General features: G+C 38.2%; 1 protein-coding gene across 2 annotated transcripts in view; it reads left to right on the plus strand.

Annotated features, from left to right (window-relative positions):
• The window catches only part of LARGE1 (LARGE xylosyl- and glucuronyltransferase 1), a 259553-nt gene that overhangs the window by 226372 nt on the left and 17357 nt on the right, over positions 1-15824 (plus strand). For both annotated transcript variants that reach the window (XM_088535285.1, XM_088535296.1), the window contains 2 exons: positions 3876-4031; positions 15016-15179. In XM_088535285.1, the coding sequence (XP_088391411.1) occupies positions 3876-4031; positions 15016-15179 (320 nt within the window). The remainder of the gene's footprint in view (positions 1-3875; positions 4032-15015; positions 15180-15824) is intronic.

The following is a 15824-nucleotide window of genomic DNA, read 5'->3' on the forward strand; positions in this document are numbered from 1 at the left end:
AGCTTGGAAAGTAGGTAGTAGAAAAAGGTCCACAGGTGACTTCTCTGTTTTCCTAAGGGCTGAAACAGTGAGAAATTCACAATATCTGTCTTTGTGGGGGGGAAAAAAAAAAGATTGTGGTAAAGGAGGCGTTTGGCTAAATATTTCATGTGGAGAGAGAAGGAGCTGCAGGGTAGAGAAAAAATGAATAGGAAGGGTACCCATAGAAATCAGATGTTGAAGCTTATAGTTCAGTGGTTTGAACATCGGATTTGAAATAATTAATGTTCTTGGGGAGAGCAATGCTGCTAAAAATCTGCAAGCGTTTCCGGGATTTTTTGTTTTCAGTAGAGTTCTGTGTAGGTGACCAACCTTAGAGCTCGCTCTCATATTCTGTCAGCATCCTGTGTAGCCTTCCATTTCAGGTGCCACTGCCTGTCTATAAGGATTCAACTGCATCATCATTTGAGTGTTTTCAGGCAAAATCTGGTGAACAAATGGGAACTATCAGTTTGATATAGCCTGTTTCAGTAGGGCACAAAATACAAGGAAATATTCCAGGAGGATGACTGAGCCTAATCAGTGAGTGGTAACGGCTGCTGATTAACTAGGGTAGTATTAACAGAAATGTAGATAGTGCCAAGCTGCTTAATGACAACTAACCAAGTGTTAAATAGATGTGGAATTTTATGTTCTGATCTTTTAGTACTTAAATTGCTAGATGAAGATTTAGGAGGATAATTTCCTCAGTTCTCAGGAGGCCTTGATGAAGCATGGGAAGGGTGTGTGGGACAGGCTGAAGGATAGCACCATGTCTGTCCAGACAACAGCACTGCAATTTGTATGATCTAGCTGCAATTTTCTCTGCCAGCCACCAGGGCTTTGCAATAGCTCAGGAATTAAGAGGGAAAATGATAAGAGTATTACAGTGCTGTTCAGTCTTGAAAGGGGGATGTTATAGAAATAAGATCTTAGATTCTAGGTTCACTTTCTCATTGCAATTTTGGGATAACAGCTGGTCAGGCTGTAAGTAAAGTAGACATTGCATTTTTTGTTTTGTTTTGTTTTGACAGGAAGTGTTTTTGCTAATTTCTACAGTCTTTTTTTCAGCTAATTTATTTTTCCCCAAGCAGTTCAGTGTTGTCCACAGTGAAGGTTTTAATAATCACATAATGGCCTTTGCCATGGCCCTACTTGTGCAACCCACTGCTTTCATGTACCTCACTGATGCCCATCACAGTCCACACATGGATTTGTTGGCCTGTAAAACTCCTGGTGTTGCTGTTTGTGCAATAAGCCAAATCAGACAGATGCAGACAAAACCCAAAGTGAATTCGTGGGCTGACAGGAGAGAAGAAAAAAAAAATCTATGGATGTAGTGCTATATATTGGTGGTTAAGAGTCTTTTTGCCTGTAGAAACCTACTGTTCTTTTTTGCGCTTTCATGTATCACATAATATTTCTCTAATCATGCTGCATTTGAAAAACAGGCTGCTTTTCCACTAGACCTGTTTTGTGTTTTTTCTACCTTAGGTCATCCATATGGATTCTTACTTCCTTTTTGTTCTTTAGCTGCATTGACATGTGCTGTCCTTCCTGATTAAAAAAAAAATCTACTTTTTTAGACAGTCGTTAGCTCCATTCAGCTTTCTTCGGTTGGCTGCGTGTTCCCCTGACATCTGTACACATACAGCAACCTGACACATGTTTCAAATCTGATCGGATCTCAACCACCAGCTAGACCCTTGACGCTTACCAGCTTTTACCCACACAACAAGATTTTGAAGCACAGCAGCAAATAGACTCTACACTGACAACTGTGGTTGCCTGGACTTGACATCACCCACACAACGGAGCGGAGACATCAGCCAGTACTCAGCTGTGATGTGACATAGTGTGTGTTGATGGGGAATTCCGTCAGAGTAGGGAATCCTGGTCTGTAACGGTGTTGGAGTTAATGATCATTAAACATTTCAGTGCTGAAGGTCCTTCATGTGAGCAGTCAGATTGCTCACCAGGGTGGTTGGATGCTCATGATAGGACTAGCAGACAAAATTTTCACACAGAAAAGATTTTCTTAGCAGGATTTTTTTTTCTTCCCATTTTCCAGCTTCTCTGCATACACTCATCTCCTCTCTTAAAGACATAGTGGTAGCCAGCGCATCAGGAATTCTCATTCTGTGCCGGTTAGGAAAAAAAAAGGCATACCAGTACCCTTTAAAAGTATTCATCAACCCTTTAGCAGATTCCTTTAGCGCTATGCTGCTATTATGTTTGCCTGTTTGCGTGAGGTAGGATTTGATCCTCTTTTTTTCCTCTATGCATTTCCTGCCTTTTGCTGCAGTTCAGTGCAACAGATGAAACACATCAAGTTGTTTTCAGAGAAGAGATATAAAGATCCATTTTTCAGTGCAGGAAATATGCCATTTTGAGTTTATATCCCATCCTAGCAGTGCTAGCTAATGCTTCTTTCTTTTTTCTCTATTTTCAACACATATTGAAACAATGTGTTATTTCACATTCAAGCTATACATTTAAATATACAGATAAATGTAAAATCAGCAAAGGATGTAGCTTTATCTATGTAGAATATCTGTACCAAATATATTTGTTCTGGGTAATCTCCAAGATTTGTATGGTGTGTATCTTCTGGTCGGGGTCTAAAGTGCTCCTTTTATTGGAAAAAGTGATTCGCCTGCTTCCAAAATGATCAGGAACTCCCTACAGTTGCTTTTCTCTATCTGCATCTATGGTTTTCTGAATTCCTCATAGCTTCAGTAGTGAAATCCCAGGGAGGGATGCATCAGCAGCTGGTAGTACAGCTTGGTGGCAAAGAAGTCTGTAGCTGTGTGTGACTGACATGTCACCTTCACGCAATTAACTTAATGGATTCAGAGGACCTCTCCAGAGCTCCTAGCTTGGAAATATTCCCAATGGAGTTTTTTTTTTTTTTTCCTTTATTCTTTTCTTAATCTCTTGAGAATTTGTGAGAATAAAACTGGATGTAAAGCATTTTTTTTCCTTATGCCAAAAGTATTTCCTCTATAAAAAGAAATTGTTCCTGCAAACCACTTTTGATTCCCCCTTAGTTTTTCCTTATGGCTCCATTCCTGTTCATGCTGTCAGAAAGCAGTGCAAAGTCGCCTTGATGTAAATGAGAATCAGGCCCTTTATGTCAGCATTAGAGTGAAATCTAGGCCAGTGTGAGAGTTACCTCCCATTAGCAGAGACTAAATACCTGTTAGAAATAGGAATTCAAAAGGTGAAGCATTGTACTGCATTGCTATGTTGTGCAATGCAACCAAGATCAGTCTTGTTTAAACGAAGTAATGGTGAAAAGGGAGCTGCATTGAATTCAGACCTTTTTAAAGGGAGTAAATCAATACGGAAATTCATTTGAGGCTTTTTCCCTTCTCAATACCTAACAAGAGAAAAATCTGTCTGGCCTGAAACAGTGAATCATTAGCTGAAACAGTCATATGGATATCTGAGATTAATGTTTAATATCAACCTTCCCTTCTCCCTCATACTGCCACTCTCTTCAGCAGCATCTGTAACTTCTCAGGCCAGGATTGAAGTTATGGCAACATTTAAGAGGGGCTGCATCACGAACTAGGAGAATACACCAAGGCAAAAGTACAAGTTATTCTGTGCAGGAGTGTAAAATACATCATTTATACAGTATGCAGTTACATCTGAAAGATGCAGCAAAGTATTCCTTATTAAAAGACTGAAAGAAGTATCTGCATAGGCTTTTTTGTTGTTGTTATTGTTGTTTGGTTTTGCCTTTTTTTGTGTTTTTTTAGGAGGACAGTAAACTGCATGCACATAAAACCAGTGAATAAAGCAAATCTGTATTCTAACAGCAGGTCTTTTTTGTCTTTTTTTCCTCTGAGGTGATTCACTGGAACTCGCCAAAGAAGCTGAGAGTGAAAAACAAGCATGTGGAGTTCTTCCGCAACCTCTACCTGACATTTCTAGAATATGATGGGAACTTACTGAGACGGGAGCTCTTTGGCTGCCCCAGCGAGACAGACGTTAACAGTGAAAATGTAAGCGGGATGCCTAGGGCTTGAAGATTTAAAGGGTGTTTCATACAAGACCTGGTGAATGTGAAAACATGGGAAGTTGCTTGTGTGAGCAGTGCAGTGCATAGGGGCTCGGGAGAATCAAGGTCAATGCTCAGATTCCAAGAGTGATGCAAAATGTTTAAACTCTCTGTTCCTCACTTGTAAAAATTTCATATTAATTGCTTTTCCCCTTTGTTTTTTTCTATCTTGACTTCTAAAAATCCCCAACAAAGCTAAGATCACAAATTGAATATGTGGATTTGGGCTCTTCATTTCATTAGGCGATTTTTGCAAATCTCTCCCTTAGACATAAAATTTTTCAAGGAAAGGTAATATTTGATGTTTGGTGATGTTTGTTCAGCATAAGATGATGCTGATTTTGGCTAGTAGATGCTAATTTGCAATGAAATGAAAATGTCAATAATGTTGGACTAGGTATTTGAGTTTTTTTTCATTCTACAAACTGTAAAATGAATTAATACTTTCAGGTTTATATAGGCTGTGAGATTCTGCAGTTTTCTGCCCTGCCCCAACAGAGCACGCAGCAGTTATGTGTATCAGTGTAAAATTTGTAATAGGTTCCTGCAAGAACCTGTCAGATGAGAAAAGTCCTTTGAAAGTCATTGAAATCAAGGATGCTTACAATCCGAAGTGCATATGTTTGTGTTCGAGAGTACATATAATTCTAAATAATATACACATGTATTAACCAAAATATTTATACACTATTCTATGTGTATTCCTTGTGTACAATGTGGCCTTTGGAGATACGAATTTTAGCTACACAGTATGAAAAGAAAGAAAAATAAACCTGTAACATTTCATGTTATTTCAAGAAAAAAGTCATCATTCTCTAAAATAAATGAAATTCTTATACAAAAAGCAATAAAACAGAGACAGTATCATGTACACATTAGCAGTTAAGATGTAATTAGTAGTCAATAGCCCCACTGAGGCTTATGATATTGCCATTTAGGCTGTGGATAATATGACCACAGGAGATCCATCCACATTTTTTTTTTTACTTCAGCTTTTAGAGGTTAAATATATTTTAGTCCAGAGCACATCTTCCCAGATACTCATTCTGCCATCACACCATCTTATAAAAGGGCTAGGGAAAACTGTGATAAACTGTCTGGAGATAGATAAACAGTGACTGGGAGGCAAGAAAGAGACAGGGAGAGAAAGTACAGCAAGGACAAAAGCACGGGGAAGGAAAAGCCTCTGCAAAAATGAGAGGCTTTTAGAGAATCTAATTAATTGAATGTGATAAAAGACCACCGAAAAGCTAATGATCAGACACATCTAGATATGAAAGCTGAAGCACAGGATATGAAGAGAAGTAAAAAAAAAAAAAAAAAAAAAAAAGGAGGGAGGAAGAAAAACTGCAGTAAAAATATTGTCATGCTTTATTGTTTAAATAAAAATGCTGAATAATATTATACTGAATTCCCAAGATGTTAGGTAGGTAGGTTAGAAGAGCGTGAATGCAGGCACAGACTTGTTACTATATTTTCCAGAGCTCTGTAAATCCTTTATAAGCAGATTTATACCAGGTGACACATTGTTGGGGAGCAATGTATAGTGAATGCAAGTTCTTGGTGCTGAAAGCAGCTATCCTGAAAGTTTAAAATTGCTCGTTTTATTGAACTTGTTTCTGTTTGACAGACACTGGAAATGACTGTTCCAGCCTATTTCTTATTCAAGACAAGGAGAATGCAATATGGTATATGGTATGGCCGATGTCTGAAAAGGAAATGTCGCTCGTTTTTCCATTTATAATTTTTTTAAAAGGCATACTTGAAAAAACATGAGCTAGACATACAAAAATACCATGCCAAGAGACACCCAAATTTAACTGCCTTCTAGCAACAGGATTAGGTACAGAAAAAATGTAGCACTGACTTGCCTTAGAGCAGCCACTTAGGAGTGGACATAGCGTTTTGCTAGTTACACTTGATATACATTCTATTTAAACCTGAATGTGCCCTTTTATTGTAGAATCCCAAAAGTAGGTTTCAGCTTGGACATTATGAGACCCTGAGAATAGGATTATAATGAAAAACATTCTCCAGTCTTTAATATGATAATTCCTCATTCTCTTTCCTACTGCTGTAGCACACACACTGTCAAAGGTATCCTATTAAAATACGGTGCATTCCCATGATCTATTGCAGCACCATCTTCAAAAACGTAGCATCATTTAAGGTGAGCAGGGAGCCACTGTTTGTCATTCCTGCCAGTACAGGAATTGGGGGGCATGAAGCAGAAATAGCAATAGTGGGTTCAAAACACAGGAAGACATTTCACCCGGGATGTAATGAAGCCTCAAATAGGAGGTAATGTTGCTAGAAATATGCATATGTTCAAAAAATGACTCTTCATGGAAAGAAAATCCAAGGAGCTGTAAAGCTTTGGTGCAGGAAGTCCTTGAACCGCAGGTTCAGGGCTAGGGGAACGTTCTGAGAAGGTTTCACTGCACGTGTCCTCTGCTGCTATACTCTTCTCAAGGCAGCCAGTGTTGGTCACAGCTGGAGACAGGATACTGGACTAGATGGGTCCTTAGTCTGGCCAGATGCTGCCATATATTTCCATTAGGGTTCCTAGGCATCTATTTTACACAAAAGGCTATGATTTTTGCAAACTCAAGTATGGGTAAGGCAGGAAATGCTATTTATTTTGCAGTTACATTTTTTTTTTCTCTGAAAGTAATTGTCCCAAAATACAGTTGCCATCGTGTAGGGACAAGAGGTGCTGCTTTGGCTATCTGTGCTTTCCTGCACTACGGACAAGTTGACAAAATGCTGGAATATAAAAGCTCTGTTGTTTTTATAATTAGAGAGAATTACTTAAGTGCTAAATCCACTGAGCCCTGTTGTGAAGGAATGGTGGCTTATTACAAGTTTGTCTCTCATAATCTGGCAGTGTCAGAATCTACCCTTAAGGTCTTGTTCCAATATGCCAGCCATTGCAGCTCTGCAGTTTAATTTCTGTAATGGTGTTTTATTTAGAATGCAACCTGTGATTAAGGAATCTCATTTGTAATGGAAATATCTGTAAAATGTATAATGAAGTGTTGCAGTTTGTACCATTGGGCTGATTCTGTTACTCTAAGGCCCCTTTATACTTCTGTGACAGTACCAAGATGGCCTTAAAAATGAATGTAAAGTAAGTCCCTTTATAAAGACTTTTTACAGTACCAGAGATCAGTAAAGGGGCATTAATTTAAATGGTAATCAGATCTTACAGTCACCTGTCTTCAGTCTGTGTGTGTGTGTGTGTGTGTGTGTGTATGCAGGCAGATGGATTATTACTTTTTTGAATATTTGCTAAAGAGTTAAAGTACCACAGAATGAATTTGGGGAGGTCTAAAGACAATCTTTGCATTCTATGCTGCATAGTGCTGATATTGAGATGTAAAAAGTGCCCTGTAGGAATGAACAGGTAGGTTTTTCAAAACAAAATATTGGAACCAGAGATACAAAGATTGAAAATTTTGAAGGTGCTGGGGAAACTTCTATCTGAATTTCTAAAAATGCATATATGTATGCCTATGAAAGAGAATATGCTGCAGACACAGCTTGTGGGAAGGGGCCTGCACATTCTTCATGCCATAAAGCAGTTGCCAGTCCCCATTTGTTGCAGGTTCCAGAGCAGGCTCCTCTCTGCAGACTGGTCTTAAAATCTCCTCTTTGCCCTTTGTGCATATTGTGGGTGGGAAATTCAGAATAGGAGCCAAATCCTCCTGTAAACACTGCCATTGACTCAAGTGGCCTTTGAAGGCTACTTCCTTATTCGTTCCATTCTACTTGTTTCAAGCCGCTTCCCACTTTTCCCTCTTCTTCTATTTTGATGCTAGGAAGGACGTTTTAGGGGAATCTATGAAGACAAACCTCACGGTAATCTCCACTTTATGAGTTTCCTATTGGCGTTTAATGTTTATACCCAGCATTTTATTCCAAATGACCTATTTTAAAGCCTGTAATACTACGGCGGATCTTTTGTCTCCCAAACTAATTCTACAGCTAAGGCTAGGAGATAGATACTATAGGTCTGATTTTTGCACATAGACACACACTTAACTTTTTATCATTCTCATAAAACCTCTCTTCTGCAGATAGCTACTTCTCACAAGGTGTTCCTGCCAGGGCTTTAAATTTGAGAGTTGACTGGGTATTACCTATTATGGAAGTTCAAGTCCTGACCCAAAACCCAGAACAGGATCAGTGTGAAATTTATCACTGATTTCACTCACTTTTAAAGGATAATAGATTCCCCTTAGAGAAGAATTTTCAGAAGAAAAAAAAATCTGTCCATATTTCCTGCATTTTGAGTATTCCTGATCAAATAAACAACAAAAAATTCTAGATAGCTTTCACTGAAAATTGTTGTTTAGGACTCTACTTACCAAATTTCCTTTTACTTATTATTTAATATAATTTATCATATTAAATATATTTGTATACAAATACATAATTATATTTATTTATATAAATATGTACAATATTATTTAATATGCTTAATAATTATTTAATATATATGCTTTGTGCAAAAACAGCACAGCTTCACGTCAGCAAGTGGTTTTCCGTGTCTTCTTATAATACCCATCCGAAAGCAGGAGACTGATGCTAGTGTTCTAAATAATATAAAATTTACTACTGAATTTAACAATTTCTGAATGCCTAAAAATATATTGCAAAAGCAACTTCCAAGTTAGTAACTGGGCACTGAGCTTACAATCTGACTTAAATTCTGCCAAATTTAAGAATATGGATCTGCATCATTTGTGTGACTGGGGTTTAAAGTTACTATTTTGTCATGACGTAGCCCTTCTGTAGCAATAACAGATGGTCTACGGCAGTTTGGAGAGGAAATTCTGACTTTCCCAGCTGCGTTGCTTCTAATATTATAACTGGTATTGTTATTATTAAATGCTGAGCCGCTAGCACATCCTGTTATTAGCCTGAAACTTCACATTGCACTGCTTTCTACTCATGATAGTAGTGCTAGATAGGGGAATATTGTGGACTTCCATTTTTCATCACGCTAGTATACCTTTTTTTTTTTTTTTGGCTATTTTAAGCATTGAGAAGCATGGATTTACACATCCTCAGTGGTGTTTTCCTCCCTACAGTGCTCCGTGTCAGGCTGAGACAGAACAGTTGAGCCAAGAGCAGGCTCTCTGCTTGGTATTGGCCTTGGGAAAATGGTCTTTCTTCTGAACAATATCCATTGCCGTCGCTGATGTCCAGGCAGTGTGGAGGTGAAAAATATTTGATTTGCTTGTAGAAGGGAAAAAGCCCAGTCAAAGGCAGAAGGGAAAGACTTACTTGAAAGATAAGGTCTAGAGAGGTTGCATTTAGATCATCAAGGAGAAAGGACTGGTGGATACGTGTAGGTGCAGGGAATTTGCAACTTACTTGAGCAGGTGCTTTGGGGCTAGTGATAGCACTGGAACTTTTCCATTAGGAAAACTGGATTAAGATTTAGGAGAGACTGTGAAACTTGCTACATGGGAAAACCTGGGCTAGGAACAATCTGGGTAAACTAAAGCAAGGAGACCAACCTGTCAAGGAACTGTGCTGCGAGGGAGGACTGGCAACGGTGGAGCCAAGGAGATTTGGCAAGGGGCTAATGAAAGGGGGCCCTGAGGACCAGCAGTGCTCTCACAGCTGCAGGGAGGCCGTACTTAATATGAACAGAACTGATCAATGTGTTAGACATGTTGAAAACTCAGGGTCTTAATTGTACATCACTTCTGTGTAGCAAGACTATTGTCTACATTTTCATATGCTACAGCAAAATTCCTCTTGCTAGGTAGGTTGCTCAAACAATATCCTTCTCTTTTTCTTTAGCACAGTTTTGTTTCACAAAGAAAACACAATTTGACCCATAGCAAACGCACAAAATTTTATAGCGTGGGAAGAATAAAGGTTTAATTGACATGGGATTAGTCTTGCTTTTATTACTAATCGTCAGAAAAGCCAGAAGTGCTCTATGTAGGTCATCCCCCAGACAAGACTCAGTGAATGCTTTTTCCTCCCTACATCATCATCTGTTGTGTTTATGCCACGCTAAAGGCAACAGTTAGCTCACACACTCTAAAAGTGCTAAATGTTGCAAGCCAAATTGCCTACTGGTGGGAACTGGGACAGCTACTCAGGAGAAAAGGAAACTGCTGCATTTTATAACCAGCTAATAGTTACATCCTGGGCTGGCATTATTTTTTGTCTGTCTCAATGTCTGGGTTGCTTTTGTGCTATGAGTCTTAACAGCACTAAGATAAAGCAAGATGATCTAAATTGCCCTGGGACATGCCTTCTTCCTCTCCTTTAAAAACTAATTCAGGCATCTCAGCTAAGAAGGGATAAGTGCAGAGGCCCTTACCTTGAAGGAACTCGGAATACAGCGTCCCGTTTGCTCAGAGGGTTTTGTGAGGTTGAGCGCAGCAAGGACTGACTTGTGCTAAGATGCATAGACAGTGCAGGACTGTTGGCACACCTGAAACAGAGAGGAGAAGGAAAATTAAAACAAATACCTCTCTTAAACTGTCTGAAAAGAGCTTTTGCTTGGCTTAGAACTCTGTCTTTTTAAATCTTGCTAATCAAATTGCATATCATGAAGGAAGCCCAAATTTCCTTCTTTTTGCTGTGGTGAAGCCAGGATGCCCAGGTGGAATATACGTAAAACACCATTTGTTTGCTTGTTTGAAGTATCACTAATACCAAAGAAAATATTCTTGATCCTGGGTTTGGATTTGTCTCATCTGGGATGAAACCCTGTAGATTTTGGTGGGAGGTAAGATGTTCCTGTGATACAGCAATTCAAAAAAAAAGAAAAAAGAGGAAGAAGAAGCAGCCAATCATCAATATATTCATGCTCGAAACCGCTTCAAGAAGAGAGATTCATGAGCAGACTACAAGCTTGCCAGTGAAAGTACACACTATGTGCCATTTATTATATGGATTGACAATCTATCACGTGGTTAGAAAACACCACCCAATCTCATGTAGGTATGTTAGTCAGGCAACTAGACATGGTAAATGATGAGGATTTATGATAGAGTTCAGCACCTCCTGGCCTGTTTGTGCCTGTATGTCCAACCAAACCTCAAAGGCTACTTTCCTTGAGATGGATTCTGATCACCTGCCACAGCTGCTTGTCCAGAGAAGTAACTTACCAAATGCATTATATTTTTGGATATATCTGTCTCTTTCTTTTGCTCTTCTGAATGTCATTGTGCATTCTGCTTGCTGCCGCTTTTACTTCTGAAACAGTAATATCGTGATGCTATTTGGAAGAACTTGCTTTCCCCATTGTATTTCTTAAGAGAACATCTACCATACACAGTCTCAAAAGAACGCCTCTTTTCACCTGTGAGAGTATTTCCTGGAAGTGAAATTTTCCCCATAGTCATGGCGGGTTAGTGGCCTTAGCTACTTGTAGGAACAAGTCTCGTAGAAACAGTGAATCTCGTGCTAAGCGTATTCTTCCTTTTGCAATATACACGCGCTCACTCTATAAGAAGTCTTAGTTATATTAAGTTTATTTTGCAGATGTAAAGGAGGTATTAAGAATGGGATGCCATCTTCTTATCAAATCCAGCTGATATTAGGATATTCACTTCAGTGGTGGTGCACTGTGCTTGAATGAACATTTTGCATAGATCTGTTTTCACTGTTTTCACTGAAATATAATGTGGGAGCAAACTTTAAACCACACTGTAAATTCTTTTTCTTTAAGTAGTAGATATGCAAAATACATATGCTGTAGATAATATCGTTAGAGAAATTTTGTGATCATGTAACTGAAAAATAAGTAACTTATAAATAGGCAAATATAAGGTTGTATATTTGGCTGTCTTAGCAATTTGCTTGAATGCTGTGCATCCTTAACATTCATCATTTTAAATATGTGTGTATAATAATGGCTTATGACTGTGTGCAATGTATATTTTTATAGATTGCATGTCTCTGCAGAAAGGAGTGTGTGTGACACAGGGGCACGGTTATCTGAACGTATGTGTGAACAGAGAAAGCACAACAGGGAAAAATGCTCTTAAACTGAGCAATTACTGTTAAGATGAGCCAGATATAGCCAGAAGAAGGGAAATGTTCATATTCCCATTTTTATTTATACGGAATTAAAGCAAAAGCAAATCCTGAGAGTAATCCAGCATGTGGCTGAAGACCCATACATTTTACCCCAGCTCGTCTTTATGTCTCAGAGTTTAGCCTACAAATGACATGTGTAGCAATAGCAAAAATTTGGTCTTTGTTCAAAAGAAATACTGTTTTTTGAGGCAGGACTCTTTTTTTCCTGAATTGTTAGAGTTGAACAGTATGGCCTGAATCTTTGTTGTTGTTGTTGTTGTTGTTTGCTTGTTTGCTTGTATTGTTTATGTTGAAATAGCATTTTGTTTTTATTTCTTCTGCCTCACTTTCTGCCCTGTTTATGTTTCTGGCAAACATTAGACAATCTGGAGAGCAGAGACACTGGTTTTGTTAAACTCAGATATACTATGAAGATGGACCATTCTTCACCGAAAGAAATACAGGGAGGGTTTCGCTCCTAGAGTCTGAGGATTCATTTTGTAGTATTTTCTTCACCTTCTGTTGTTGGAAGGGAAAAAAAGAAAAAAAAAAAGACATGTTCAAATATGAAGGTAGCTGTTTTCAAAAATATTATTTTGGAGGGTCTGGAGGACAGAAAGGAAGGAGAGATTTGCTAGTTTATTCTGCTTTGGAAATTGTCTACACTGCTCCGTTATGCTCTGGTAGCTCTAAGAATTTCACCTGAAAAATAGCAGGAAAAAAAATAATTCAACAACAGAATTGTCCTTGAAATATATTGGGTGGAAGAGAAAAGTACCTGGCTAATTATCCTCTGAAGATTTCCGGACACTATTTTTTCCCGACCGTGCAGAACTGGGGCAGCAGTAGCATGGAGCGTCTCCCTGCTTCCCAGGGCTCGATCCCGCACAGCGCTCCGCGCGCTGCTCCCGATGCTTTGGGCATGTCATGCCGTTAGCTTCGGAGAGATAGCTCAGGAGCTTGCACGTTTTGCTGGACCAAAGCCAGGCTGCCTGAAATATCCAGTATTGCTCCTAACAAGAGGGAAATTTTCACAGGATGGATCATGCTCTCCGGCTTTCTGAAGCCTCAACACTGCAGGATAAAATTGTAGGAAAAAAATAAAAAAGTATTTATACCCTCTAAGCTTGCAACTCACGTATAATCCGATAATCTTTCAGTGACTGGCTGGTTAATAGCTGCTCTGCAATTATAAACTTCTAGCCAGGTCATTTGCATGTAAAGTAGAATAGTAAGGTGTCCTCGAAAACTGCTGTGCTGCGTTTTTAACCACATAAGCTTAAGGTGGATTGATAATTCTGAGAGGGGCGTACTAATGTCTCTGATCAAGGAAGAAACAGAAATTCTAAAATATTCTTTGTTATCATTGTCAATATCGGATTTTAATTCACAGACTGTTTGAATGTGCTTTGGAAAATGAAGTAGGGGCTCAGCTGAATGATGATTTGTACAGCAGAATGAATGAAACTTCAACAAGATGTAAAAGAAGTCTGATTTCTATTCCACCAAAAGAAACCTGATTTCAACAGAAGTTTTGCTTGAGCAAAGATTTGTCAAGATTTGGACTCTCATCTTTCTAAAAGCAGTCTCTCTCGGGTGGTGTTTTAAGATCCCTGTTGAACAATAATAAGGAAGAACCAGAGACTGATCCAAAGCTCTTTGAAATCAAAGGGGGTGTTTCCATTATTCAAAAGAAGATTAAAGAGTAATATACAGGAAAATATCAGGAATATTCCATCAGGCTTCACAGGAAAACAATCCAGCTGTGAGCATTATGGTTGACAGCAACCATTATACTTACAGTTCCAAGAACAAGAGCTTTTCTTCTCTAAGTATTACAACAAGAAACTCCCGTATTTTTCAATTCTTTTCTTAAAAATAGTGTCAAAAATATTACTTTATGTCATTCTGAACAGGGCCAAAACAAGATATGTTTAAATCTGAAAATATGTATATGATTCATAAACTGTTTCACAAAAGAATTTTCAAATGAACTGTAATTTTTGTTAAATCCTGTAAAAAATTACTATAAAACAGTTAAAATAATTTTAACTTACTTTTTTTTCTGGTTAATCCTATCCTCCTTATTGGATGCATTTAAGAAATAAGGTATATGAATGTTACTTTTATAAATCTACATTTTAGAGCAACTCAGAAAGAGCTTAGTTTGATGCGTTAAGACCATAAATAGTTTTTACTCTCATTATATTTTGTAGGACATTTTGCAACAAGGATGCTTTTTTTTTTTTTTTTTTTTTTTAAGACTCTTTCGAATAATCCAGCCAATTTCTTGGCTTTTAGGCAATTTAGTTCAGGAACGGAATTGGCCTGACATAGAGGGGGTTGGTCATTTTTCTCTCCCTTCTTTTCCCGGAGCTGAGCTTTCTTTCCTCTTAAAAATACACACTGAAGTGACTAAAAATTGGAGTACTTTCTTTTGAGAGGCTCATTTTGACTTTGAAAGGGCTTGATTCTCAGAGGAGTCAAAAAATACCTGTTTTCTGTTAATCTGACATTTTTGGACTGCTCAAACTGGGTATCCAGAATTACAAATCCTGTTAAAAATGTAGGCTTAATACTGTCAGCTATAGCTGAATGAGTAATTTCAGTGCAAAATTAAACTGGTACAAATCCATAAGTCTCAAGGCATTAATTAATGGTCAGTTTAAGATGTTATTTTTCCATCTACCAGAGGTTAACTCTCTTCCAACAGGGGCAGTGGAATGGAAGTTGGGAAATCCCTGATCCTCTCTCTGCCTCCCTTAATCTCCTTGTGGCCTCATACTGCAAGTTCCCCAAACTTGTCCTTTTCCTCTCTTGATGGCACACGGAATTGTAAAGAAGGTATCTTTCTGTCCACTCTTTCCTTGCAGCTCCAGAAACAACTGTCTGAGCTGGATGAGGATGATTTATGCTACGAATTTCGACGAGAACGTTTCACCGTCCATCGTACTCATCTGTATTTTCTACATTACGAATATGAGCCTGCTTCAGACAACACTGACGTAACGCTGGTGGCTCAGCTTTCCATGGACAGGTAGGAAAGACCTCTTGTTCATCACGAAGTGAAGGACAATGAATCTGTTCTTAGAATGTAAGAACTCCAGAAATCCAGCTTTGTAATGATTCAGGGAGAGAGGAAATTATCTTCACAAAAAATGAAATACTCTGTTTTAAGTCCTGCTTGAAATTTGGAGCAGCACATGTAAGTATTACACATATATCTGTACTTCAGCTCTGCAGTGGACTTTTACAGAGCTCATAAGAGGTTTCATTACTGAAGAACAGGGGTAGTTTTCTCTCAGGACAGAAGGACGTTATTAGTTGGTGGAGTTTTTTTTTACAGAATCTTAGAAACAAAAAAGAGACAATTTTGATGGATTTAGGTGCGGAATGGTATCTGGTCACAAGTACAGTATTTCTGCATTAGGCAATGCTAGTTTTAATTTCATTGACAATTTCCTTGTGGAAGCATTCAAATAATGATTTTTCTTATAGTGAGAATCAAATTTGAACATTTTTGTTTTAAATCCAGTGATTTAAAATAAATGTTTTTATGTAAAGGTTCTAGTGTGAAATTAAAACTCCTTTTGAGAGGAGTCTGCATTTTAACTCAAATGTTGATTTTCAGGTAATTTTTCCAATTTAAGTCTTTTCAACTTTCAGTTCTGACGTAAAGTAG

This window comes from Tinamus guttatus, unplaced genomic scaffold (genome assembly GCF_059628265.1).
Source record: "Tinamus guttatus ecotype Peru unplaced genomic scaffold, ASM5962826v1 Tinamus_guttatus_pri_ptg000039l, whole genome shotgun sequence".
Taxonomy (NCBI): domain Eukaryota; kingdom Metazoa; phylum Chordata; class Aves; order Tinamiformes; family Tinamidae; genus Tinamus; species Tinamus guttatus.